The sequence below is a fragment of the Lepidochelys kempii genome, chromosome 3, assembly GCF_965140285.1.
Source record: "Lepidochelys kempii isolate rLepKem1 chromosome 3, rLepKem1.hap1, whole genome shotgun sequence".
NCBI lineage: Eukaryota > Metazoa > Chordata > Testudines > Cheloniidae > Lepidochelys > Lepidochelys kempii.
In genome coordinates this window covers 150,033,394-150,061,136 of record NC_136382.1, presented here as the reverse complement: position 1 = coordinate 150,061,136, position 27,743 = coordinate 150,033,394, and the positions used below count along the sequence as shown (strand labels likewise).

At 52.5% G+C, this 27,743-nt stretch overlaps 1 protein-coding gene across 2 annotated transcripts; it reads left to right on the top strand.

Annotated features, from left to right (window-relative positions):
- The first annotated feature begins 847 nt into the window (after positions 1–847).
- On the top strand, positions 848–27,495 carry AARS2 (alanyl-tRNA synthetase 2, mitochondrial). 2 transcript variants are annotated; one of them, XM_073338522.2, is made up of 22 exons: positions 848–1,075; positions 2,430–2,618; positions 4,304–4,449; positions 6,628–6,822; positions 7,261–7,405; positions 8,002–8,147; positions 8,639–8,747; positions 9,808–9,846; positions 10,755–10,866; positions 12,047–12,174; positions 14,256–14,406; positions 17,925–18,094; positions 19,636–19,749; positions 20,276–20,416; positions 21,418–21,555; positions 22,013–22,122; positions 22,376–22,484; positions 24,225–24,347; positions 24,708–24,818; positions 25,757–25,840; positions 26,172–26,282; positions 26,823–27,495. In XM_073338522.2, exons 1-22 carry the CDS (start codon positions 851–853, stop codon positions 26,985–26,987), a joined length of 2,961 nt encoding a protein of 986 aa, XP_073194623.2. In that variant the 5' UTR covers positions 848–850; the 3' UTR covers positions 26,988–27,495. The 2 variants fall into 2 exon arrangements, with proteins under 2 accessions (XP_073194623.2, XP_073194624.2); XM_073338523.2 differs by lacking the exon at positions 21,418–21,555.
- Positions 27,496–27,743: the final 248 nt, after the last annotated feature.

Genomic DNA, 27,743 nt, shown 5'->3' with positions numbered 1-27,743 from the left:
TCCCAGCCGGAGCCTGCACCCTGAACCTCCTTCTGCACCCCTACCCCAGCCTGAAGCCCCCTCCTGCACCCCTCACGCCCTCCCACACCCCAAACCCCTGCCTCAGTACTGAGCACCCTCTCACACCCAAACTCCCACAGCTTGCACCCTGCACCAGCCCTGAGCCCCCTCCAGTACACCTTGCACCCCCACCCCTCCTGCACCTCAACCCCCTGCCCTAGGCTCAGCCAAGAGCCCCCTCCCACACTCCATACCCCTCGGCCCCAGCCCAGAGCTGGGACATCCCAACCCCCTGTCCCAGCCCAGTGAAAGAGACTGAGGGGGGGAGAGCGAACGAGTGACTGAGGGAGGGGGAACGGAGTGAGTGGGCGGGGCCTCAGAAAAGGGGCGGGGCAAAGGTGTTTGGGTTTGTGTGATTACACAGTTGGCAAGCCTAAGGGGAACTGTCACTGAAGACAAAAAGGAAATGGACAAGTAAGTAGGGTTTACCAGTAAGACTCCGCCCCTGCCACCAAGCTCCACGCTGCTACTTGGCCAGCAGCTGGTGCAGGGGACCGGAGCACCGAGCTCTGCAGAAAGTGGACCAGGCCGAGCTCCGCTCACCCCCACCCCACCGAGCAGCCGGGTGCCTCGGTGCCAGTGCCACGTGCTCGGAGGCCGCTTCAGGTGGACCTGTAAGGGGCGCAGAGCATGCTGGGAGGTTGAGCTCTGCACACCCCCGTGCGACTCCCCGATCCCACCAGCCCCCGCGGCAGGGATTTCTCTCTTGCTGCCGCCTCTCTCGTTGAGTGGTTTCCCTCTGACGAAGCGAAGCCGGGTCCGGCTTTCAGGAGTTCCGCCCACAGTTAAGATGGCCGCGGGAGGCCATGTGCGGGGGCTGCTCCGGGTCCCCCCGGGTTGGCGCTGCCGCCCGCGCCGGGCTCGCTCCGCCGCCGCCTGCCCCCCGGCCGGGCAGGTCCGCCAGGCCTTTCTCCGCTTTTTCCAGGAGCAGCACAAACACCGGCTGGTGCCCTCGGCCCCGGTGCGGCCCCGCGGGGACCCCGGGCTCCTCTTCGTCAACGCGGGCATGAACCAGGTGGGGGCGAGCCCCGCGGCGGCGCTGCCTGAGCCTGCAGACAGGCGGCTCCCGGGGCCGACGCAGCCCCCGCCCTGGGCCCCCAGCTGTAGCGGCTGGGCCGTGCCCAAGCTCCTGGCAGCCGAGCCCCGGGGCTGCCTGGCACTGGCCAGAGCCGCGGTCACCTCGCAACCGCATCGTCGCTGCCAGGGGAGCTCTCAGCAGCCCCGGAGCTGTAGCCCCTGGTGCCCTCCGATCCCTCCCCAGCACCTGGCTGTTGAGTCCTGGGGCCAGCCAGTGTCTGGTAAATCTTTCAAACGCTGGTGTAGTTACCCATCCTTCGCTATCAGAGGGGTAGCTGTGTTAGTCTGTATCCACAAAAACAAGGAGGAGGCCGGTGGCACTTTAAAGGCTAACAGATTTATTTGGGCGTAAGCTTTCGTGTTTAAAAAACCCACTTCTTTAGATCCATCCTTAGCTGTGAGGGTGGCATACTGCATCGGGGCAAAGGGCTGCAGCAGGTCCTCTGGGCAGCACCCATGGATCCATTGAGCATGTAGCTCACCCCATTGCATCTCTCTGTAATAAAAAAAATAGCAATCTGTCTGGCCCTTAGCAACATAGCATCTAGGTGCCTCACTCTCATTGCTGGGAACACTGCTGTGAGGCAGGAAAGTGCTGTCTGTGTCTGACAGATTAAGTGGTTTGCTCAGGGTCTCACACGAAGTCTGTGTCTGAGCTGAGAATTGAATCCAGGTTTCTTGGGTCCCAGATCAGTGCCCTGATCAATCGGCCATCCTTCCAACCTTTATGTTTGTCTGCCATGGGGACCGATGCAATATGCAGTGCTTAGACTCCCATTAGAGTTGACAGTTGTCCTTCACAACTCCTTTTGAAGTTGGACTGAAAATGAAACCTTTGGAATGTTTTCCACAAACATGGAATTGTGTTGGGCAGGAGAAGGTGGGGGGCCTGTGGGAGACTCAGGTTCAAGTTCTGGTCTGCCTTGATTTGGGATGAAAAGCTCTGCTGTCTGAATCAGGGACTTGATCCTGGGTTTCCTACCTTCTAGGCTAGTGCACTAACCACACGGCCAAAGAGCGTCTCTCAAGCCTATCTGACGTATTTCACGGAAACAGATACGTCTTTGTGAAATGTTTTGGTTTTGTCAAAACGGCATATTGCCTGAATTTGTTCCAACCAGCTCTGACTGCCATGCCCTAAATACTTCAAGGCAGTAAATCCTGTGACAAGCTTTTCTCGTTACTGTTATTATTTAATAATTATAGCATAGTAGTCTCAGAGGCCCCAGTCGGGGCCCATTCTGCTGGGCAGTGTATGAAAATGGCGTGATTTTCTTTGTGTTCCCTTTTAGTTCAAGCCCATTTTCCTGGGCACAGCACATCCCCGAAGTGAGCTGGCACAGTACCGGCGTGTGGTGAACAGCCAGAAATGCGTGCGCGCTGGCGGGAAGCACAATGATTTGGATGATGTTGGCCGAGATGTTTACCACCACACCTTCTTTGAGATGCTGGGGAACTGGTCTTTTGGGGATTACTTCAAAGTGAGATGCTAGCGCATGAGCTCCTTAGGGCAGGGATCAGGTCTTGCTGTAAAGTGTCAAGTGCACCCTGTGGCACTGTAAAAATAATTGTACCAGGCATGTTCTCTCAGCTGCTCTGATAAGCTTGGAATTTTTTTGCTGCAAGTTCCATGATTTAAACCAGAGGGTTCTAACCATGGTCAGCAGATCACATGCTGGCATTCTGTGGAGAATTTGCTGGTCTGGAGGGGCTGGCTGATTTTCCAGCTGCAAAATCACACTAAAACAGGGCTCTCAAACACGCTGCCCACGGCACTATTTGCTGCGGTCCGCCAAGCTCCCCGTACCCGCCCCCCCAGTTATTTCCTGAGGCTACCAAGCTCCCCTCCCCCTGCGTGCCTCATCCCTGCTCCTCTACCTACCTCCAGGCGCTTCCCACCACCAAACAGCTGTTTGGTGGCACTTAGCGGTTTCCAGGAGGGAGCAGGGAGCCACGTGCTCAGGGGAAAAGGCAGGGCAGTGGTGGGGATTTGGAGATGGGGTTGAGGTGGGGACTTTGGGGAAGGGGTTGGAATGGGGGTGGGGCCTCAGAAGGGGTGGTGTGGGTGCAGGGGCAGTGGCAGGGAGCAGTGGCAGTGATGTGGCCCTTGGGCCAATGTGTTAGTCTTGATGTGGCCCTCCTGGTAACTTGAATTTGAGATCCCTGCACTAAAAGAAACTACCAATCCGTTAAATGTTTAGCTAATTCTTACATGAAAGTGGCAGTTTGTGTAGTTGTCATAAAAATAGTATGTGATGGCAAATGAGGTGGCAGGGGATAGGGATGGGTGACACCAAATGGGAGGGAAGGCTTCCATGAAGTAATCTCTGGTTTAAAATATGATCCATATTAGGAAAAGGTTTGCTGACCCCCCTGGTTGTTTATGCATCTCCGAAGGGAACCCTGAATTGGATGCTTACCTCTAGAACAGGGGTTCTCAAACTGTGTCTCGAGACCCCATTTGAATGGGGTCACCAAGGCTGGTGTTGGTCATGGGCCTCAGCAAGTCTGAAGCCCAAGCCCCACTGCCTAGGGCAGAAGCCTTTGGGCTTCAGCTTTGGCGGCGGGGCTCGGTCTTCGGTCCCCCTTCCTGGGGTTGTGTAGTAATTTTTGTTGTCAGAAGGGAATCGTGGTGCAATGAAGTTTGGGAATCGCTGCTCTAGGAATTACCCAAAGAAAATGGTGCCAGCTTCAGATGACTTGAGCTAAGAACTGCATGGTTCATGAGGGTGGTCTGTGGAGTATGTGACCCAAATTGGGGTAGAGGTTGCAGCCTAATTCCTGGGGAACAGACATCCACACTTGATACATCACTGTGACAGTTAGTGCTAAGTTCCCCTTGTCGACTTACTCATCAAGACTTACCCATTGCAAGAGGGTACTACTCATAGTGCTCCGCCTATTGGACAGGCCATCCTGGGATACTCAGTTCACCAGTAGGAAGGTCAAAACTTGCCTTACTTAGATAACTGAAAGCCTGCCTTGGTGTCATAGCCCCTTAACACTCTGTGATACACTATAGAATGGCAAAGGGAGAGTGCAGCTAAGACTAGCTTCTTGAGTATATGATTCCCTTTCTTTCTACTCCTAATGCTCAAGTTGGAGTCTCTCACCTGGGTGCTGCTGAATAGCTGTGCTCTCCTTTGTTTTCCCTCACTCCATTCAGGAGGAAGCATGTGGCATGGCATGGGAGCTCCTAACACAGATCTATGAGATCCCAAAAGACCACCTGTACATCACCTATTTCGGAGGAGACGCCTCACTGGGTCTGAGCCCAGATGAAGAGAGCAGGGACATATGGCTTAGCCTAGGGTAAGTGTGTGAGAGAAGCGGGACAGGAGTGTCATGGGCAGAGATGGGAGATGCAAGTTCACTCACCTGCTCTTTAGCTGTTAGGATACAGGTGTGGAAGCGAAAAGAATACATCAGTTCTTTGACTCTGTCTTATCTGAGTCCAGTTCAGTTGGATTGTTATGAATTCAATAGTGTCCCGACAGCCCTGAAATGTTTTATCCCTAGATTGCCACTTCAAATGCAGCTCGGGGTTAGTCAAAATGGTTACTGTCTGGCCTGTGTGAAATGAGACCAGTGGTCTCAGTCCTGTCCTTAGTAAAGATGTCCATGCAATTCCACCACTACAGTTGATGTTACAGTAGAACCTCAAAGGTATGAACACCAGAGTTACAGACTTACTGGTCAACAGGACACCATCTGGAACTGGAAGTAATCAGGCAGCAGTGGAGGCACGCACACAAAAGCAAATATTTTACTGCCATGTGCAGGGGCTGCTTTGGGTCCCCCCGGGTTGGCACTGCAGGGCAAGGGGAGGTCAGGGCTGCGGGCAAGGAGTGGGGCTCGGGGCTTCAGCCCTGCAGGGAGCACCGGGGCTCAGGGCTTCAGCCCTGTTGCTCCTTTCCTGGCTTCAGGCCCGTGGGGGGCGCCAGAGCTCGGGGCTTTAGCTATGAGGGGAGCACCAATCTCATCCCCAGCTCTCCCCCTGTAGCTAAAGCCCGGAGCCCCAGCACACCCCGCAGGGCTGAAGCCCCAGTGTTCCCCTCAGATCTAAAGCCCTGAGCCCTAGTGCGCCCGAGGGTCAGAAGCCTCCCCCCTCCGCACGGCTACAGTGCCAAACTCTCCTCCCCATCCCCCATTGCTGAAGTCCGTAACTTTTGACAGCAGTAGCCTCTTCTGCAAGTGCAGAGAGAATATTTTCTTCATTTCAGTTTATTCAAGTAGTTCAGTTCAATTACTAATACACTGATTTCTTAACTTTCAGCTGGGAGTTGAAAAAGCAGGAAAGCTTGTTTTCCTCTTCCAGTATATGACTTAAAACTAGGTATGAGAGGATGAGCTCTACTAGTTCTAAAATCCTGAAGGACATAGTGACCTAAAACAATCAGTTCAATTCACTAACTACAGATAATATTCCCTTTGTTTAGTAAATCAGTTAGTTTTAAATGAAAAACCTGTTTTGATATCCTTTTTGATACATAAGGAAAAAAGTATCCAGCACATTTGTTTTTTAATTAAAAAAAATGCTGTTTTTGTGCATTAATAATTTAATTTGAATTTCCATCCAAATTGAGCTTGACACAAATAAAAAAAAATAATTTTCATATTGTATATACAAAAATGCAACAGGCATCATCTACAATAATAAAGACATTTTTAAATTAAGAATCTGAATATACATACATTAAGATATATAATTGGTTAAATATCTGTGCATAAGAAAAATCCTCCAGGTTATCCAAAAGAAGCACTAAATTTAGCGTAAAGGCCATATTAAGTTGCAGATCAACATGTTTTAAAGGTTACCAACAATGAGAATCAGCCTTTCTTTAGGAAAATACCTTTAAAAGTACAAATGCAAAACAAAATTAAAATCGATGATTTAAGTTGAAATCAAGGCTTTCTACTTGCTGATGAAAATTGATGATTTAAATCATTTTGACTTAAATCAATCCACCCTACTCCAGGGCAGAGAGGAAGCTTGTTGGTTGAAAGGGCTGGTGTGTGCGGTAGCTTGTACAAGGCAGCAGCACATGTTCTTTGGTCCCATACCTCTCTCACCCTGTTCAGTACCCTTTCAGATCTTGACTCTTTTGGAGTTTGCTCCAGTGAAGGAAACCTGGTTGATTGACCCAGTGGAAGAGGAAACATCTCCCACATCAGCTTGCGCCAAACTGAGTCTGTTGGCCAAGTTCAGCAGTGAGCAGGGTGCCACGTGCTGTGACTCAGTTTGTTCCTGCTCAGTGGCCATTGTTGGAATAGAATGTAATTAATTTAGGAGAAAATGGTGGGGAGGCTAATTCAGCCCCCTCTGAGCAGAAGCAAGTTAACCCTATAGAGTTTGGAAGGTGAGGTGGCAATACAGTCAGAGAGGGAGTTCCCCCAAACTCCCTGACCCATGGTAGCCTGTGGTTCATCTACTCTGAAGGGAACAATCTGCTACCCCAGCCCGGTCAACTCTGCTGCTTTCCTTTTCAGGGTGCCTCCTAGTCGCGTGCTTCCTTTCCCACTGAGGGAAAACTTCTGGGAGATGGGTGAGACGGGCCCTTGCGGCCCCTGCACCGAGATCCACTACGACCACGTGGGTGGCGGCAGGCACGCGGCAGCACTGGTGAACCAGGACAGCCCTGATGTGGTGGAGATCTGGAACCTGGTCTTCATGCAGTACAGCAGGTACTGGGCTGCTGGGAGCTGCCCAAGAGGCTCATTTCAATAGTATGAGACTTGCACCTCACTAAAGACACTTACGTTTGAGGACTCCCTGCTCTTCACTAGCAGATGGCAGCACACAGGGCAAGGAGGAGCCTTTCTCTATCTCCCCACTGCTCTCCTCTGTCCTGACTGGTGTCCCCTTTTCCCCTGCTCTGCCTTGCCTCACAGACCACCCTGCCCTGCTGCTGCTCCTGTCAGTCATGTCCCTGGGGTTGCCCCCTTTTGCTGTGTAGCTGCGCCTGTTAAGTCACCTCTGTGCCCCTTCCTGCATGCTGCCCTGCTGCTTCCATCCCCAGTCTGTATCCCCTCCCCACCCCACCAAGATGGATCAGCACTTGGCCTCAGACTAACTTCTGCTTCTCTGGCTTGTGTTTTGGGTGGGGGCTGGTGTGTTGCCAGAGAGGCTGATGGGAGTCTGCGTCCATTGCCCCAGCACCACGTGGACACGGGGATGGGCCTAGAAAGGCTGGTGACGGTTCTGCAGAACAAGCGCTCCAACTACGACACAGACCTCTTTACCCCCATCCTGGATGCCATCCACAAGGTGATGATCCGCCGCCAGGGGGTCACAGCTGAGCCTAAAGTACTTCCCACTCTGGGTCTGTAGAGGTTACTCGCTGAGCATTGAAGTGCAGCTCCCTCTGGGGTGGGCCATAGCAGCTGTCAAACAATACACAGCAATGCTGCACAACAGCTTAAAACAGGATGTGTGTCCAGTTCAAAGAAGAGTGGCATTTTAGGGAGACGGGAGAGAATTTCCCAGGTTGGAATTTAACCAGGACACCAGAGTTGATAACCCATGTTACAAGTGGCCTGAGATTTTAATTGCCCCAAGTGGCCAGAGCCTGGGTTTGACGATGACTCTGACATACATGAGCCCTGGTCTCTCATGTGCCAGATGGGTGTTAATGTGGTGCACTTGGCATGCAGGGCAGACTGGCATGAGTGTGGGGAGGGGATTAGACACATGCCTGGCATTAGGGGAGAGAACCTCCCAGGGGTCAGATTCAGCCCTGAGAACACCCCCCCAGAGCAACATTACGCAGAGTTTATGGCCAAATGCCTTTTGGAGTAGCTGTGCCATTCAGAGCTGGGTGCCTTGACTAAAACGTCTCCATTTCTGTCCCCACCCCTCCACAGGGCTGCGGGGGGCCTGGGTACCAGGGCCTGGTGGGGGAGGCCGATGTCGGGTCTGTGAACATGGCCTACCGCGTGGTGGCAGATCATGTGCGCACCCTGTCCGTGTGCATTGCCGACGGCGTGTACCCTGGCATGTCCGGGGCTGAGTAAGGATGTGTGATAATGAGGGGAGGGGCTGCTTGGCTGTGAAGAGGGGGAGAGTACAAGCAACAGTAGGGTGGATGCCCTGGCTGGAGGGGGAATGGGTGAATTGAGTGTAGTTGAGTGGAGGTGGGAGAGAATATAGGGTATACAGGACAGGAGGGGCATGGAGAAACTGGTATGGTTATGCAGGGTTGGCCCTTTGGGGATCAGATGGGATAAGTGTGAGGTGGGGGAAGCTGGTGTGGGCAGGGCGAGGGGAGCTGGCTTTTGGGTCTGTGTGTGGGAAGATGGGTGGAGAAGGCAGAGCTGGTTTGTCCGTGTGGGGAGACGTGGGCAGGGATCTGGGCAGAAAGGGCGAGCTGATTTGTGTAAGGCAATGGGTAGAGAGGAGGGAGCTGGCTTGTGAGTGGGTCATGTGGGGAGCTGGGCTGGGAACGGGGAGCTAGTTGGGAATACTCAAATGGCTCTCTTAGGAATCCGCCCCTGTCCGCAGGCTGGTGCTACGCCGCATCCTGCGCAGGGCTGTCCGGTTTTGCTCTGAAGTTCTCCACGCTCCGCCAGGGTTCCTGGCCAGCTTGGTTCCTGCCGTGGTGGAAGTTCTGGTAAGTATGAAGGGCTCTTCTTGTGGGGAGGGAGATTTGCTTATCAGCCAGTGTCTCATACAGCCAGATGTTTCTCAGCTGAGCGCGGGAGCAGTTTCTGGAGCAAGCACTGGCAAGAGAAGACTATATCCAGTGCGGATCTCTGACTCTGTGAGCTGTTTATCCCAATGACACTCAGCCTTCTTATTTCTATAGGCTCAGGGCTCGTTGTGATAAACAATACATTCAGCACAAGCATGGTGCGTGAGTGTGAAAGAAGAGAGATGGGCTGCCAGTATAGACACTAGTGTGGTGGTTCCCAAAGTGGTCTCTGGAGAGCTGGCGGGTCATATGGTGCTGGCTCTCCTCCCTTTTGTTTCTTCCTGCTAAATCCTACAAAAAGAAACTAAAAATACATTGAATATTTTCCTAATGTTACATTTGCACATAAGCGTTTGCTAGAGTTGCCACAGAGACGTCATGCAACAGCGAATGGGAGGAGAGGTGGAATCAGGGGTGAAAGTAAGTCGAGTGACTTACTGGTACTTTGGGGCCAGCTCTGGCCTCCAGAAGGGGCTGGGTCTAGGGCAGAAGGGGCAGGGCTGAGGGGGGTCAGAGACAGCCCCAGCCAACCCTGTAAGGTAAGTGCCCCCCCTTCTCCTCCTCCTGTCTGGGATGCAAAGTGTGAAGTAGTTAGATCAGGGGATTTGGAGGTGGAACACATGGTTCTATTCCTGGCTCTGCTATTGACAGAGTCTGCACTTGAGCAGGTCACTGCCTCGCTCTGTGCCTCAGTTTCCTCCTCTCTAAGATGGGGGGATAGCACTTACCTTACAGGAAGGAGAGAAGCTTCTTTAATACTTGCAGAGTGCTCTGAGAGTCTCAGATGAAGGTGCAATAGACATGCAGAGGCATCTGGCTAGCTGAGACCCATCCCTGAGATGGGGCCCTCTGGGGCAAGACCTGTGTAAAGGCATTATTGGGGCTCAGACTGGCCCGTGTCCCCAGGTAGGGAGGAGTGGTTGTTGTACTGACACTGCACACAGCTATTTCCTGATGCTCAGTGAAATTTGCTCTGCAGGGAGACGCCTATCCGGAGCTGAGGAAGAATACAGACCAGGTGAGCAGCATGGAATCTGCTGGAGAGCAGCAGTAACCTGTCATGGGAATCATTACCAGCCTGCATCTGGGGGCTCCCATAAGCCCCCTCTTTAATTATCCCTGAGTTCTTGGAAGTGCTGCACAGCAGCCCCTAGCATGCTATCAAAGTGGAGTGGGGGCGGGGGATTCACCTCTTTGGGATGTGGACAGATGAGTTTGCCCTACTCCCAGCATAGCCACGTTCTCGGAGGGAGGGGACAGGGCACAGATATACAGAGAATGGACAAAGGTACTGCATGCAGAGTTGGGAACTAGCAGGGGCATGTTGTGGACTCCCCTATGGACATTGACTGTGGATCTTGAAGGGATCTCTCCTGTGCCAAGATTGGCTGGTTGGTGCCCAATGAAGCAGGGCAGCCCCTGTGACTACAGAACTAAGGTAAAGCCCAGGCCTTAGTTGGGCCATGTGCCCATGGGCCTGGTTCCCCTCCCAGCACAGGTACCCTTTGCTCCTCCTGTGGTCATTATTTATGTAGCTAAAGAGGGAACTAGACGCTTGGGAATCCTGAGGGCAGCTGTTTTACAAGCTTCCTCCCTGCCCAGCTCTGCAGATGCCCTCAGTCCTGACCAGCAGCGTGCCCTGCTGTTCTAGCCCTGGGCACCTCATGCAGAATTTTCATTGGGTTGCAAATGTGGTTTCTCTCAACAGGCAGCTGCCTCAGGTAACTATTTCCTTGTAGCAAGTCATGAGCCCACAGCTGAGGTATAGGAGGTGCACAGTGATAGCAAATGCAGGGGCCCTCCTTTGGCACCCACTTTTCCCATCCCCAGCCATGTGGAGGGCTGAGTTCTGGTGGCTGGGCTGAGCTGAGTGGTGGCGCTCGCCCACAGGGAAGGTGGCTGAATCTGCTCCTCCTCTTCCTGCAGATTATGAATGTTATCCATGACAACGAGGCTGCATTTCTCTCCTCCCTCCTGCGGGGGCGGCGTATCATTGACAGGACTCTGCAGCAGATGGGTCCCTCCAAGCTCTTCCCAGGTGAGTCCCTCCTTGATTTCCACTGGGAAGGGGAGGGCAGCCTGGGGGAGGAGCAGCAGCTGGCGTCTGCCAGTGGTTAAGGGTGGCTTGGACCCTTGTTGCCAGGGTGTCTCAGGTGAGGGCTGGGCTGTGTTGGGCCATTTGGGCTAAGGGGGAGAGAGCCTTGGAAGCAGGCACCCTCCCCACAGCTGGTGGCCTGGTGTTCCTGTCTTTGTGCTGAACGCTAGGCAGTATTAGGCTACAAGTGCACACTGAATGACCCCTCCTTCCCTTCTGCCCCAGACAAAGAATCAGTTCCTGCCAACTTCCAAATCAAAGCTACAATGGATGCCTGCTGCCCTGCCATGGGGTAATACAGCACCAGCCCCATGCTCTGAGCCGGTACTGCCGACCAGGTGCTGCTGCCCCATCACTGGCACTCCCCATCTCCCAAACACTTCTGAGATGACTACCTCAATGCTTTGCTCACCAGAGCAAACAGGCACTTGTCACTGCTAAAGGGGCTCCTTTGGTTCGTAGGTGCTGCAGTGACTGGCTCTGAACAAATACAAAGGTAGAACAGCTAGCACAGTACCTGCATGGAGGTCCATGTTTGGGTGTGATAGGGAGAGTGTGGCTTAACCCTTTCCTGCGTGTGCAGATTTGAACCAACTTCTCCCCACCTGCTCACTAATCTGTGATTCAGTACCTGGTAGCGTAAGGCAATGGGAGAGTTCCAGCTGACACCCTTGTATGACTCAGGAGCTTGCAGGACTGTGTGCTGATACGGCTCACTCTACCTGTGTTTGGAACACCCTGCCACTGTGCTGAGACCTTCCTACGTGCGCATGCTCTGTTGAGCTCTTGAATGTACCTAATGAGACAGAGGCAAGATGCACCACGTTGTCTTGCTCATGGGAGCAAACGCTTTCAAACCTATATGGAAACATCTGTGCTCACAGTCCCAAGGGAGCTGAGGGCTGGAATCCCTGTGATTTTAGAGCACTGCTGATGGGATGTAATGGGCAGCCAGTCCTTGTTGGCTGCACAGATTGGGGGGGATCCTGAGGATCTCATTAGGGATGTGAGGACACCCCCACACCCTACCCCCAGAAAAAGCAAGAGATTCCCTCCATGACTCTGCTGTGTGTTCTCTCCGTGGCCACCTAAAGTTTGTGTTCTCATTCTTGTCTCTCTGCAGGGGAGGTAGCCTGGTCTCTCTATGGAAACTTGGGATTCCCCCTAGATTTGATTGGCTTGATGATTGAAGAAAAGGGGATCCAAATGGACTGGGCAGCTTTGGACCAGCTAGCCCAGGAAAATGCTAAGGTAGGATACAAAACCCTGCCTCCAATGCAAGCCTCCATCACTGTGGCTAATGTCCTATTCTTTCTGGTCAGGGTTCCCATGTGTACTTTAAATCCACTGCAGGTGCTCCCCATCACCTCTGTATTCCATCAAAATCATGGAATGCCTTTCTCCTCTAGCTCAGGGGTATGGAGCAGTGTCCCCCAGGGATCTTCACCTGGATTAATGCTGTTAAACATACTCATAAATAATCTGGAAACAGGGGTAAACAGCAAGGTGGCAAAGCTTGCAGATCATATGAAATTACTCAAAATAGTTAAGTCGAAAGCAGATTGTGAAGAGTTACAAAGGGATCTCTAACTGGGTGACTGGGCAACAAAATGGAGACGAAATTTAATGTTGATAAGTGCGAAGTAATGCACATTGGAAAACATAATCCCAACTATACGTACAAAATGATGGGGTCTAAATTAGCTGTTAGCACTCAAGAAAGAGATCTTGGAGTCATTGTGGATAGTTCTCTGAAAACATCCATTCAATGTGCAGCATCAGTCAAAAAAGCTAACAATGTTGGGAATCATTAGGAAAGGGATAGATAATAAGACAGGAAATATCATATTGGCTTTATATAAATCCACAGTATGCCCACATCTTGAATACTGCGTGCAGTTCTGGTCTCCCCATCTCAAAAAGGATACATTAGAAATAAAAAGGGTAGAGAGAAGGACAACGAAAAATGATTAAGGGGGTGGAAAAGCTTCCATATGAGGAGAGATTAAAAAGACTAGGATGATTCATCTTAGAAAAGAGATGACTAAGGACAGACATGATAGAGGTCTATAAAATCATGACTGGTGTGGAGAAAGTGAATAGGGAAGTGTTAATTACCCCTTCACATAACACAAGAAGCAGGGGTCATCCAATGAAATTAACAGGCAGCAGTTTTAAAACAAGCAAAAGGAAGTACCTCACACAAACCACAGTCAACCTGTGGAACTCATTGCCAGGGGGTGTTTTGTATTCCAAAACTAACTGGATTCAAAAGAGAATTGGGTAAGTCCATGCAGGATAGGTTCATCAATGGCTCTTAGCCAAGATGGTCAGGCATACAACTCCATGCTCTGGGTGTCCCTAGGCCTCTGACGGCCAGATTCTGGGACTGGACAATGGGGGATGGATCATTTGATTGTCCTGTTCTATTCATTCCTTTTGAAGCATGTGGCAATGGCCTCTTTCGGAAGACAAGATACTGGCCTAGATGGACCATTGGTCTGGGACAGTATGGCCGTTCTTATGAATCCAGCTTGGGTCAGTAGTGACTGAACACTGTAAACCCTCTGACAGCTATTTGGCTGGTGACTTTTTCAAGCCAGTTTCTAGTGGACACATTACAAAAGCCATCATCACAGCTGCACTGAGGTCAGCAGAGAGGGCAAGCATTGAATGGGTCGTGGAGAATTAACACCCCTCAGTACCAGAGGTGGAGTTTATCCAGGGCAGGAAAGTTGCCCACTGATGGGGCAGCATGGAGGGATTGGGGTGCGGTTTGTATTGCGACCCCCACCTCCCATGCTGTGGATAAATCAAGGCTTTCAGCCGCAGGGGTGTGTATGCAGCACTATGGTATGCAGGGAAAGCATACATTAGCTGCTGCTTGTGACTCCCCTGGGGGATGGTGCAGGGTAGTGCAGCAGTGCTGAGTGTCTGGTGGGGGCCCCAGGTGTAGTAGCAGCCTGGGATTAATTGCTTCCTGAGGCAGCACAGATTTGACTGTGTTACAGGGATGATCTACTGCCACAAAGTCAAAGGCCACAGTCACTAACCTTATGGAAAAAGAAAAGGAGGACTTGTGGCACCTTAGAGACTAACCAATTTATTTGAGCATAAGCTTTTGTGAGCTACAGCTCACTTCATTGGATGAAGTGAGCTGTAGCTCAGGAAAGCTCATGCTCAGATAAATTGGTTAGTCTCTAAGGTGCCACAAGTACTCCTTTTCTTTTTGCGAATACAGACTAACACGGCTGCTACTCTGAAACCTAACCTTATTGAGCAGGCGCTCCTAGGGTGCCCCCAAATCAAACTTTGTCTTCACTCTTGTGTAGCGGAAAGCTCAGACCCAGCAGGCAGAACAACTGGAGGGCTCCGATGTGCGATTGGATGTGCATTCGCTGGCTCAGCTGCAGAGGGACGGTGTGCCTGCTACTGATGACTCCCCGAAATACGCCTACACACTCGGGCAAGACGGGAGATATGGTATGAACTGAGGCATGGCCCAAAGAGCCTGCGGGGGGTGGGGGGAGGTAGTGTCCAATTCATAGCCTGGGAACCTCTTAGGGATGGATCTAACCAGCTAACCACCACACCTACAAGGGGAATTATGATCTCAGGCATATTGGAGAGTGCTCTGTACAGAATGTAAACTCGTGTATTATCTCCCTCTTCAGCCTATGGCCAAGAGCAGGAAGCAGGTCATATGCGTGTCCACTGAACACATGCTCGCAATAAGGTTCTGTGATGGTTGCTGAGCTGGGAGTTAAAGAATGCTGTTACCCGGTGGTGTAGATGAATTGTATTAGATGTGGTGTCCATTGGAGATGGGGGTTCAGTGTGCTGGCAGTTAGCCTGTCTGCAGGAGTGAGTACTGGGATGTGTGGGTGCTAGGCATGGTAAACATACCGTAGCTAGGGAGGTCCATGCTGTTAAGGGTTCAGATGGGTAGGTTCTTTCCTTAAACCTCTGGTTTTTTACATTTGTGGCAGAATAGGAGGAATAGTGTTCACCCTAAGAACCTCAGTACCTGCCATTACAGCAGCTGGCCACTAGATGCCCCTGCTACTTTACACATAGTTTAATACAGTTTTGGAAGCCTTGGCCCTATTGAAGGAATGTGAAGCTGAGCTGTTGCTGGTCATAAGTTGGACAGTAGTTCTCAGGCTCCTGCTGAGAATCCCTGGGCAGGAATCTGAGCTGCAGCCCTGTCCCAGTTTGGGGCTTGGTTAATGAGACACATCATCATGAGAGGTTTCAGAGTAACAGCCGTGTTAGCCTGTATCCGCAAAAAGAACAGGAGGACTTGTGGCACCTTAGAGACTAACCAATTTATTTGAGCATAAGCTTTCGTGAGCTACAGCTCACTTCATCGGATGCATGTGATCATCATGAGACTGAACCTGGCTGTGTTAGGAGTGCACCTCATCCCGACCTGGCCCATTTGCTGAGCCCATGTCTCCGTTAATAAGCGTCCTTTGCCAGTTCAGGTGGTTTGTCAGAGGGTTTTGTCAGAATTAACTCCAGTCCCTCAGTTGTCCCTCACTTGAGTCCTATCCCCAGACACCCCCCTAACTGGAGCTGTGGTGGTGCTTTTCACTCGAGTTGGCTGGCGCATGAGGGGGTATAGACTAAAGCTCCAATGAGAACAAATCATCAGCCATTAACGCAACCACCGCATGGTGTGGACGCAAGCTAGCTCCACTCAGGTGCTGCTAGTCCTCCAGTGCCTTCCCACAATTCCCCCTGCGTGCCCAGAAAAGACCAACAAGTTCTCCCACACTGAGAGAGAATTTACCAAGCAGTTCAGCAGTCTTAGGTTATGTCTACGCTACAATCGCTAGAGGCACGAAACTACGGCGCTGCAGCTGTGCTGCTGTAGCTCTGTAGCGTAGACCCTTCCTACATCGACAGGAGGGGTTTTCCCATCGATGCAGTTACTCCACTCCTTTGAGAGATGGCAGTTAAGTCGACAGAAGAATTCTTCCACCAACCTAGCTGCGTCTGCACCCAGGGTTAGGTCAGTCTAACTATGGCACAACGATTTCCCCAACCCTGAGCAACTCCTAGGTCGATCTAATTTTGAAGCACGGACCAGGTCTTCATGCCAGACGCTAAGTGGCGCTGCGCTCTTCACGCACTCAATGAGTGCAGCGCCGGTGAGCACACAGCAGCTCCAGTGTTGTGTTGCAATGTGGCTGCTCTCACTCAAGCTAGGCCAACGCGAGAGAAGTCGCTCTCAAGTAGATCACTCTCACCTCGGCGGTGAGATGAGCCTTAATGTCTCTGGTTCGCTGGTGTGAAGAGCTGCCTGTCTATCTCTCAGCCTCTTCCGCTGACAGACTGGAGCTTTCTCCTAATGTGGACCCAAGTGTGCTCAGCCTGCTGGTGGCCCCTAGAGTGCTTAACCAGTCACATGGTGCTGGCTCCTTATTTCCAGCTGCTACCTCACTGATAAAGAAGCTAGAAACCTCCCAATGCCCTCTTCCTGTGGCTTTTCGGTGACCGTGATTGCCGTAGGTGCCACACAGAGTAGGTGTTCCATACAGCCATGAGTGGGAGAGGTTGCACCTGAGACATTCCCCCTGTTAATATGGGGCCTATACGGTGAAGAAGTTGGAAACTCCCCTCCAGAAACTTTCCCTTCCTTAATATCCGCCCCTGACCCTTTGCCAACATCTCAGCTGCTGAGGAACATTGGGGCCTCGCTCTTCATCCCTGCAAGTCAGCTTGCCCCACTGCGGCAGCTCTTTGTACGTCTGCGAACATTTCCCCTGTGGTGCTCACTTCTCACTCCCTCACTCTCACTACCTGAAGTGTGTAATTTTTCTGAGCATAGTTTTTTTTCTGGTACTTCAAAAAGGATGAAGCTGAATCGAGTGTGCACACCTCTTGGAAATGGTTTTGAAGCCTAGTTAGTGTTTGCATTCAGTGGATTGACACTGCCAGAGTCTCACATGAGTGTGGGTTAGTGATGATGGAATTTGTTGCTGCTGCCTAGCAGGGACTCCACATAACCCAGGGTCTATCGTTGGAGACGAAGTAACCTTGGCTAACCTAGCATTGGTGACTGAGTGCTCTATCTCAGCTGGTGCAAGGTGCAGTTTGTCCAGTCCGTTTTAACCTCGTCCCTCTGCCCCCTGGCCAGCTACATGCGATTGTTGTTTTGCAGTCACTTCAAACCGCACCCTCTTGTGGGCCATAGACGCTCGGCATCCAGGGAACATCCTAGACTCGTAATTTGGGGGAGGAGTGCACAGTGTGATCCCATAGCCAAACAGGCCTGTACTACTTAAATAAGATTGAGGGATGGAAAGGAGTTGTCAATGCAGTTGAGATTGCAGATGGACAGGCCAGGAAATTCCGTGGGGGTTCCCACATTACGTATGATGTTAATGGCCTATTAGGTGTATTAACACCATCTGCATAATGCACAGGAAAAATATACATGTCCTGCAGCTGCAGGAGGGCTAGCTGTGAATTTCTTGCGTTTTGTGCCTGGAGTTTGCATTCAGTACCGAAGCAGCTATCTTAATTAAAGCAGAATGGTGACCAAGCTGGCGCTTAATCAAATCGTGCTTAGGGCTGGCCCCCTGGGGGCTCATTGCCTGTTAACAGATTTGGGCTTTTGGAGCAGGAGATTCCAAGCTCTGTCCCCTCTGTGGCTGTGAAATCCCATGTGGTCTCGGGAGGCAGCAGAGTGAAAGCTGTAAAGTGCTAGGTTTTGTTACAAAATAATCACAAATCTTTCCTTCCTTTTTGTCAGTGTCTCGGCTCCAGCTCTCTTCCCACAGAGTGAAGTGCCTGGTTTTAAAATACCGTGAATGCTGCCAGGGTTCTGAGATTAACTGAGGCTTCCTCCTCTTGCACAGACTCTGCACTCTATGTGGGGTGGAAGGGCTCTGGGGTGACTGGTGGGCCAGTCAAAACCCCCTGTGCTTCCAAGGGAAGGCAGAGAAGTGGGAGGCTGATGCACGTTGCTGACTTGTGCTTATCCTTTGCAGCATTTAGCCCGTGCCAGGCCACCGTCTTGATGCTGTACAAAGATCAGTCCCTTCAGAAGGAGGTTGGGGCAGGCCAGCGCTGCGGAGTCCTCCTGGACAGGACCAGCTTCTATGCAGAACAGGGAGGGCAGGCACATGATCGGGGCTACCTGGTGCGTCTGGGACAACAGGTGAGCCTGTCTGCTGCCTGCGACTGGAATTACTGTCAGGTCAGGCATGACCTTCCTGAAGCTGTGATCCCTCTCCACTGTACTAGGCTGCTGGCTGGAGTCCTCAGGCTTGTCATCTTCAGGCTCTTCCTCTTCTCCCAGCTGCGTGCTGAGCTGGGCACTAGCTCTGGGCAGTGCTTGGGGTCTGGGAAAAGCCCAGTGACTCAGAGCAGAGATCATTTCGGGAAGCTGACAGGCTCATCTGGCTATCTCTCTAGCCCTTGTCATTCCATTCCCCTGTTTTGTAGCACAAAGTGCTGGGGGTGACTGTAGACCCTTCCTCCTTCACATCCCTTTCCTTCCAACACGCTCCCTTCTATCTCAACTGGGCCAGGAACATGGAGAAGTTGATCAGTCATCAAAAGGTCCTTGGACTGAGCAACTTCTGCATGGCCTGCCCTAGAGACCTTTATGTGGTGCCCAGTCTGAGGCTCACTCTCTCCCGTTCCCTTCTCTCCCTCCCAAAGGCACTGGGGAGAATTGTCCACCACCACCACCTCCAAAGCATGTTGCTTCAGCCTTATAAAGGAGTTCAAAGGGAAGGAAACTGAAGCCTCTTTGGGGAATTGTAATGCAAAAGCAGAATCTACTGTAGTCATATGGAGTTGGGCTGGATACAGTACCTTAGGTTCAGCCATGCAGTGGCATAGCTCCTTTTCCTATCCCCTCAGCCTTGAGAATCACCCCCATGTCATAGATGCTACCCTTCCATCCCAGGAAAACTAGCTGGGATTCCTCTACAGCAGTGGTCCCCAAACTTTTCAGGGTCGCAGCTCCCCCTTAGCCCTGTCCGGCCCCCTGGAGCCACGTGCAGACGGGTAAGGGGGCTAGGGCCAGGAACGGAGCTGTGGCCAGGGGCCAGGAACAGGGCTGGAGTAGAACTGGGAGCAGAGTGGGGCTGGATGACACTCCATCCCTACCACCCGTGGGGGCTGACCTGGGCCCCGCCACACCCCTCTCCCCCACCCTGAATGTTCCGGGACATGCCCCACAGTGTGGGGATCTCTGCTCTACAGAACTCATCAGTGCTACTCCTTCATAAGCCAAAGGGGGTGCTATTGAGTAACATGAATTACTGTATGTCCTACCCTTTATCCAGCCCAATGATCTGAAAGCCATCCCTGTGTGTGAAGTGAGCTAGTGGCTTCAGTCCAGTTCCTAAGGGACAAGTGGCCATGTCTCAGAACATCAGGCTCACAGCTGGCATTGGCTCCCCGCTTGCTGGCAGCCTCAGCAGCGACACATGGAACCATAGGGCCGTAGAGAGGGAACTCCTGGGCAGGGCTGAAGCATGCTGGTGGTGAGGATGGGATGGTGTTTTCAGGACACTTGCCCTGCCTCTTCCTATCCTGTACCCATTCTGGGGATAGATGGGGGATTCCAGTCTCCAGGAAGTCAGGCAGCCACCTTTCACAAGCCATTGAACTCCCCTAAAATCACTGTGCGGCCAAGGAGTTGAGCGTCTGTGCTAACCACTCCTCTCTCTCTCTCTCTGCTTGGAGGATGTGCTCTTCCCGGTGGAGTCGGTTCAGCTGTCAGGTGGCTACGTGATCCATGAGGTCACAGCCCCCGAGACCCTGCAGGCTGGGGACCGAGTGCAACTCTTTGTGGATGAGGTAAGGACTTACAGCTCTTAACGCTTTCTTGGCCTTGCTGCTAGGGGGCGGTGTGTGGCACTTAGCAACTGAGAGCAAAGAGCTGCCGCTCAAAGGGGCTTTTGTCTGTCTCCCATCCTCCTGAGGTTTTGGGTTAGGACATTTCTCCTCATGTAATGGTGTGTGGAGGGGTGCTCCCTATGGGTCCTGTCTGCCATCCCCTAAAGGGGGATGGGACCCTGTCCTGCAGAATCTAGCCTAGCACTGGTGTCCGCACAGCACTGATCAGACGAATGGGAGGAGTCAACTGGAGTCAGATCATGAGGAGGGTGCTTGGACTGTCGCATCTACCTAGTGTGTGTGAAATACCCCATTTGCGCACACACTAATGCTTCTCTTCCCCCTGTCCTCTCTTAGCCCCTATATGGGTGCAGGGTCCCCACATGGACTCTGTCACACTTAGGATATACTGACACGCTCTCTTCCCCTCTCACTAGTAGAATTGTGAGGTCCTCCTGCTTGACCTGCGGTGTGTCTGTGGTTTCAGGTTCAGCGGCTGGCCTGCATGGTGAACCACACCGCCACTCATCTGCTGAGCTTTGCACTCCGCCATGTCCTAGGAGATCAGACAGAACAGCGAGGGTCCCACGTGACTGCTGATCAGCTGCGATTCGACTTCAGTATGCAGGTGATGGGGATCCCAAAGCACCCCACTCTGGAAGGGTCCCTGCTGGTCCCTGAGGATCAGGGGAACATCCCTTGTCTTTATAAACCACCCTCTCGATTCCCGTCTCCTGCCTGTTGCCATGAGAACTAAACACTCGAGCCCTTCATCTGTTTCAGCCATTGCTGAGTGTCTCGTAGGGCTGTGCTTTAGCTGTGCTTCACATTCTCTTGTGATAGGATTGTCCCATATGAGTCAAGCCAGGCTTTGGCTGGGTAGAGGAAACTATGTGCTCAAACGAATCTCCTGAAGTAACCTAAGCCCTGCCCTGACTAGGGCCCAGGGTGACCTCTGTGGGGGAAAGGGTGGGTGGGTTTGGAGGTACAGAGGATTGGCAGGGGGGTCCTGGGGTGATAGTGATGGGATCTCACAGACTTAGGCTTGCTGACTTGATTATAGTATCTGCTGGGGCATGCTTTAGGGGGTACATGGTGTCAATACCTTAGTGCTCCGAGGGAGTCCTTTCTCAGGAAAGGGGGAGGTGTACAAATGGGTTACTCAGGCTGTCGGGGGCAGATGAGGAAACTCAGTGAGTTTATCCTTAGCATGTGGGTAGTCTCTCACTTGAAGGACTTTACTAACATTGTTGGATTGATCCTGGCCTGTTTCACGGAGTGGGGCAGTGGGGAGGGAAGGGTCATGATGATCGTGACCCCCATTTACACGTGGGGAAAACCAGGCACAGAGAGGAAGCATTTTATTCAAGATCTGACAGGGAACTGGGAATAGAACCCAGGAGTCCTGGCACTGAGACTTCCTTCTCTAACACCACTTCCTCCTTTCAGAGTAACAGCCGTGTTAGTCTGTATTCGCAAAAAGAAAAGGAGTACTTGTGGCACCTTAGAGACTAACCAATTTATCTGAGCATAAGCTTTTGTGAGCTACAGCTCACTTCCTCCTTTGTGACACGTGATACTGTGCCCCTCAGGGGATGTTTCCTGATGGTGGATAATCTCCTCTCCCAGGCCCCTGTGACCACACAGCAGCTGCAGGAAGTAGAAAGTGTGATTCAGGAAGTGGTTGACCAGAATGAAATTGTCTATATGGCAGAAGCCCCCCTGGCACTGGCAGGTGGCATTCAGGGACTCCGGACCATGGATGAGGTACAGTAGAAGGGCATGTAATAAGCCCAGAAGCCTCAGCAGAGGGCAGCTTCCAACAAGGGTTATGAGGGTCATAAGAGACCTACAATGATGGAGTCCCCAACTGGGGAATCTCCATCTAGAGGATGGAAAGGGAAGTGTGCGCCAGAGAGGGGTGAATGAAGGTATGTTCCTGGGGGTGCCCAGGCAGACTCAGGTCTGGTGATGTGGAGGCTGCATGCTACAGGGAGGTGGGTATGGAGCTGCAGTGTGGTCCCGCTAATCTGCTCTCTCAATTGTTCTTTCTGAACAGCAAACCCTCTATGTGTCAGCTTGTGGGAGGAGCAGTGCTGCTGTCTGCCGCTGGATCTGCTGTCTCTGGGTGGGGGGTGCAGCGGCTGTGACCTGAGGCACTGACTGGTTCTGTGACACCGCATGAATCCTCTTGTTTGTTTGCAGCTGATCTTTCTCCTCTCAGGTGTATCCAGATCCGGTGAGGGTGGTATCGGTAGGTGTCCCCGTAGAAAGTGTACTGACCCCCAACTCTCAGGCTGCGATGCAGACTTCTGTGGAGCTGTGCTGTGGGACGTAAGTGCTCTTCTCTAGGGTCAGAAGAGAGCTTTGTGGGAGCACGGCACGTACTCCTGGCTTGTCGTCTCATCCAGATCAAAGGCAGGGCTTGACTGAGGGTCTCTAAACAGTCTGTACCTAGACTGTAGGGGGAGGCTATGTTGATCAAGACAGAGGAAGCTGAAAGCAAAACCTGGCTCCCTGTTGGAAAGCTGAGACTGAATCTAGACAATGGGCACATGCTGATATTTCCCCTCCGCCCACCTCACAGGCACTTATTGCAGACAGGAGCTGTGCAGGATCTGACCATCACCTCCGAGCATCAGCTGGTTAAAGGGATCAGTCGCATCATTGCAGTGACAGGGGAGCAAGCCAAGCAGGTGAGACAAGGGAGGCTGAGATTTCCCTGGTTTGATGGCACTGAAACTGGGGACTGCTGTATGCTCCTCCCAACCCCCCTCCCCAGCTTTGCTGATGCCCCTCGGGCCTGGCCTGCAGCAACCTCTTACCTCCCAGTCTTGTTCCTCCCACCCCCAACATGCACACAGCTCTGCCATTGCACTTCACCAGTGATCTGTAGCCCCCTTTATTTCCAGTCCTGGGCTCCCCACACATGGCTCTGCCCATGCCCCTCACTCCTGGTCGGCAATACCACTTCTGAGGTGATAATTCAGCACTGAATAGCAGGAAACCTTTAACCTCTCTTCACAGGTGGGATTTAAACCCAGGTCTCAGATAGGAGTCTAATGAATTGATCCTCTCTGCCCTAGTTTCATTTCATATCACAGTAGCTTTTAGCTGCTGACCTCTTGTGCTTATGGGGCTCTGGTCTCAGTCTAGCAATTTTTACTTCTTAGCTTTGATCTTTGACTCCTGCTCAGCAGTGATCCTGGCTGGCGAGTCCATGTGCAGAGCAATTGACCTAGTTACTCTGCGTGTGAGAAGCCCCGATGTGCTTGAGCACCTGGAAGTTAGGGACTTGGCATCCCTTCCCGTCTCCTCTCATGCAGCAATACAAGGAGAGTGCGGCCGTCAGGAAATTACATTTCTTCTTGGTGAAACTGCAACCCTTTACCCACCCCAGCAGATCTGTTGCTGTCTGATTCTCCCCTGTGCATTCTCAACAAGCCTCCTCCTGTCGTGAAGGAGTGAAGGCTGCGAGGCGTGCTTGCCCTGCTTGCTAGGAGCGCTGACATGAAGCCGCCTCTGCAGCTTCATGTCAGTGGTTCACATTCACCCGCAGGTTGCTGTTGTGTTTGGTGCCGAGGTGAGCGGCTTGCAATCAGGGCTGTGCATGTTAATCAGCCTGTGGATGCCAAAGAGCGGCACAAAGCCAAGGGAACGTAGCCAGGCTGGGCAAAGCACTGTCCCTGCTCTGTGCCGGCCCTCCCGTTACACCCACTGCTCTCCAGGGGCAAAATCCGTGGCTTCCTCCTCAGCTCAGGATGGGCACAGATCCCTGCGGGAATCTGTTTCATTCCTCCTGAGTGTTAGATGGAGGCACCACAGGGAGAGGATACTCCAAGCTGGGAGAGTAAAGGATGTCATCAGGAAAAAAAAAAGTCCTGCCAATAGAGATCTGTGAGCCCTACCACTTGGGATTAACACTAGACGAGGCAATGCAAGTAGAAAATGCACCATGCAATCCTATATTGGCTCCCAGGGGGGTGTGCTAGAAGAGTTAACAGGTCTCCAACCCCCACAGTGCACCTTTTAGTGAAAAACAGCCCAAATGATGGGGCTCAGAGCTTCTCCAGCCAGAGCCCCTAATGTCACTGTCAAACGTTTAAACACGCTGTGAAGTGTTTGTTAAAGGGCCTGTCCTGTGGGTGGCTTGGTCCCCTACAACTGGCCTGTTTATCAACGGCTATAAATCTATGGCAAGGATCGTCTTCCAGACCCTCGATATTTCAGACACTCACCTATTTATCACTCATAAAACCCCAAACAAGAGCCACTTGGTGACAGAGCACAAACCTTTACAGCACCCACTTTCTAGCTATCTTCCTCTTGGAATTTTGAAGGGTTAACGCCTGCGATTTCACCCATGCCCTACCCTGCTCCTTCCCATCCCTGCTGAGTGTCTCTCTCCTGAAGGGCTGTTTCTGTTGCTCTCCTAGGCCCGGGAAGTAGGCCAGTCCTTGGCTAAAGAAGTGGACTCGCTCTCTGCGTGGGTGAAACAGGGAAGCTCTTCCCTTCCCGAGGTGCAGAGCCTCTCCAAGGAGGTGGGCCGCCTGACTGAAGTGAGTACTGCGTTCCTTATGCAGAAGCATCCCACCAGGCGTTTGAAATGCATGTCTCTCTCCACCACTGGGTTCCAATCTCACCCAGGTCAGCAGCAGCAGAAAGCTGCTGCCACCTGATGACCTGTTTGGTGGCTGACATGAAAGGAGTTGGAGAGGTCTCAGCCCACTTCCAAGTGTGTGTATGGCAGGAAATCCTGTTGTCACAGGGAACGTGGGAGGAGGTGGCAGCGATGGGAAAGCTGGTCTAGCTTTGGAGATCATTAAATCACTTTCCTCCTTGGCACCCACTTAGGTTTTCCCCTTGGCACACCGTTGGGTGGGTGGGTGGATGTTTTTAAGCAGCTGCTTGTTTTTCAGGAGGTGGGCAGCACTGCGATACCCCAGTGGCAGAGAAGGGAACTTCAGGCCATTCTCAAAGCCCTGCAGAGAGCAGCAAACACAGCGATTAGAAAATTGGAAATCAGTCAGGTAAGGGTGCAGCAGCAAGATCTCTGGCAGCTTTTCAGCCTGCTGAAGGCCACCAGATTGTTCTCCACTGAATGGGCAGATTCTCTCAGCTTGATCTTCCCCTACACAAGAACCACAGCTGTTCTGTTCATCAGAGTGACCACTCCAAGAAATCAGATCCCTGGGAATGCGGGGGAAGGGGAGACCATTTCCAGCTGTGTAGGAGAAGTTCATGTTGCACTTTTAGTTGCTGATTCACCTAACCTACACAGCAAGTCATCCGTTTTGGTTTAAATGTTGAAACTAACCTTTCACCAGGGGCAAGCTCCCTGCACTGCAAAGATGGGGAAACAACATGTAAGTGCTTTCTCACAACCCCCGCCCCACTGAGAGGCAGGTAAACATTATCCCCAGTGTTACAGGCGGCGACACTGAGAGACAGAACTACGAAATGACTTCCCCAGGCTACAGTGGCAGAGCACAGACTAGACACTGGAACTTCCTCCCAGCCCCATGCTTATTGCTCTTGCTCATGCAGCATTCAGCAGCTGTCTGTGTTTTGTTCGCTAATCTGATTTGTATTTGACACATCAGGAATGGTGGTTGGTCAATGAGTCTTCTCTGCAACTAGTTCTGGGAACTGGAGTCTTTTCAGAACACTAGTGCTAACCACTTGGTTGCTGCAAAACATACCTGGGACGTCAGACTGAACTTCCCTCTCCCCTGGGGGGCCCCCCCAGGGCATGGCTGAGGCGTGTGGGCAGGGGTGGCTTGCATAGTCTGTTCAGTGGGTAAATAGGGGACTTCAGTATGCAGATCTTAGTCTGGCCCCTGCATGGCATTCGACGGCTCCCCACCCCATGACCACATTCCCTTCCCCTGTGACAGGGCTGGATGTCCACTCCATCCTCCCAATGTCATCGGTGGTCTCCCACAGTGCTGTGTGTTTCCTCCTCCAGGCTGCAGAGAAGGCGCAAGGCCTGCTGGAGAGGCATTCCAAGCAGCCAGTCATCATCGATACCATCCCGGCCGACTCGCTCTCAGTGAGTGTGTGTGTGTGTGATCTCTCCGTGCAGTTGCCTTCTCCCCTAGCGCAGGGGAAGTCAGTAGGGTTAGGCTCTGGAGCCCGATGGAGCTGACACAGCTGGCTAGGGCTGGGGCAGGTGAATTGAGGCACAAGGGAGCTGTCGCAGTGGTTGGAGCAGTTTGGGGGTGAGGCGGCAGAATTGCCAGAGAGCAGAGTAAGCTGAGCTACTCTGCCGCCCTGCACGCTGGCGGTGCAGTAACCTCCTGCTCTAGTATTTCATCGGCTTAGTCATCTGCTCAGGAGTCTTCCCCTCCCTTCCTGACACTGCCCCTCCATGCCTCTCCTAGATCCTGATGAAGGTGGTGAACCAGCTTTGTGACAAGTCTCCTGGGGCTTCAGTGTTGCTGCTCAGCCCCCAGGCATCCGGCGAGGTGCTCTGTGCCTGTCAGGTGTCCAAGGTACGCAGGCTCGTGCTGCAGCTGGGAATCTCTACCTGCAAAGGGTTAATGGCCTCTCTGTGTTCTGTTGTGGGGGGAGCTCGTAGCCCAGAGTGTGGGCAGTAACCGCCTCTGCCCCGTTTGGGAGACAGGCCCTTGGCTGCAGCACGCACCGTCCAGCAAGAACTATATGGGATTGCCCCTTGCAGCTGGTCAGTGCTGCTGCTTAGTCATCCGGAGGAGTCAATGATGAGACACCATCTGCCCAGGCTGAGTCTGGTGTGGCCCTGGAGCTTCCAGACTCTGCTGGCCTGGAGAGGGAGGAGTCAGGAAAGAGGCCCACGTCTGCCATGGGGCAGGGCAGAGCACAAACTGCTGGGCCGTTGGGCTCAGCTTCCACAGTACCGCCAGTCCCTACCAGCTCAGGGAGCAAGGACCCAAGGCTGCCTGCGTGCTGCGAAAGGGTCCTATGTGCCCTCTTGGACCCTTCTTTCCCCATCCAGGCTGGGGTGCCTCCTGGCCCACAGACAGGCTAACCTCTCTCCTCATGTCTCTCCCCAGAGTGCCCTGCCCACATTTTCTGCTGCAGACTGGGCCTTGGCTGTCTGTACTCACATGGGAGGCAATGCAGGGGGCTCTGGCATTGTAGCCAAGGGTACTGGGAACACCAAGGACCTTCAGGGAGCCCTGACTGCTGCACTGGAGTTTGCCCGGACTAGACTCTGAAGTAAGGAAGATTCCTTGTTTTGTGGGGTCAGTTGGAGCCAGCAGAGCTCCCAGCCTCCCGTCTCAGGGATGCTGCCACAGAGCTGTCCCTTTGCTGCACCATGTTTCAGCCTCCAACGAGCCCTGCGTCTTGAGTGGCTTAGCAGCTCCCATTGCTGAACGCTGCTGCCAAGCACTGTGAATCATGGATATCTGGCTTCCTGCCACCGGGGGTCAACATAGGAATAGGGGGCAGAGTCGGGCCGACCATCCTGCCCCAAAGGACTGTCTGGAGGAGGCAGCTGACTCTCTGCTTCTGGCCGTCTAGTCTGGATGCATGAGGATTGTCACAGAAGGAGCCAGTTTTCCTCCGGCCCTCCAGCTTGTGGGGAGGTTATGGCTGCTAGAGCGGTGATCCTGTGCCATGGCTGGGAGAGATTTACTGCCATGTGAGCCACACGCACAAGGAAGCTCTGTGCGGGAGAAGGGGAACTATCCAATGATATCCTGAAACTAATAAAGAACTGAAATTGGCTGAGCTGCAGTTTCCTTTCAGTGCAGCAAGGCCTCATGGGAGTCTGTTCCTGCAAACCCTACCCTCAGCAGCTGCTTTAACTCTTCTCCTAGCAGTGCTGTTCACCTTCAACGTGTGGGTCAAGGACACACTCCACCAGGGCTGGTAGTGTAATAGCATGGTCCCCATCTCACAGCGAGGGGAGCCATGCAGTACAGAAACTAGACTGGGAAAGTCCTCTAGCTCACTGTCTGCCCAGCCAG

Bases quoted from the DNA above. Each gene is read 5' to 3' on its own strand.
- AARS2 (XM_073338522.2), top strand. From the start codon at position 851: ATGGCCGCGGGAGGCCATGTGCGGGGGCTGCTCCGGGTCCCCCCGGGT. The intron at 4,450-6,627 runs GTAAGTGTGTGA...TTTCCTTTTCAG, and splicing joins GACATATGGCTTAGCCTAGG to GGTGCCTCCTAGTCGCGTGC. The intron at 22,485-24,224 runs GTGAGACAAGGG...TTGCTCTCCTAG, and splicing joins CAGGGGAGCAAGCCAAGCAG to GCCCGGGAAGTAGGCCAGTC.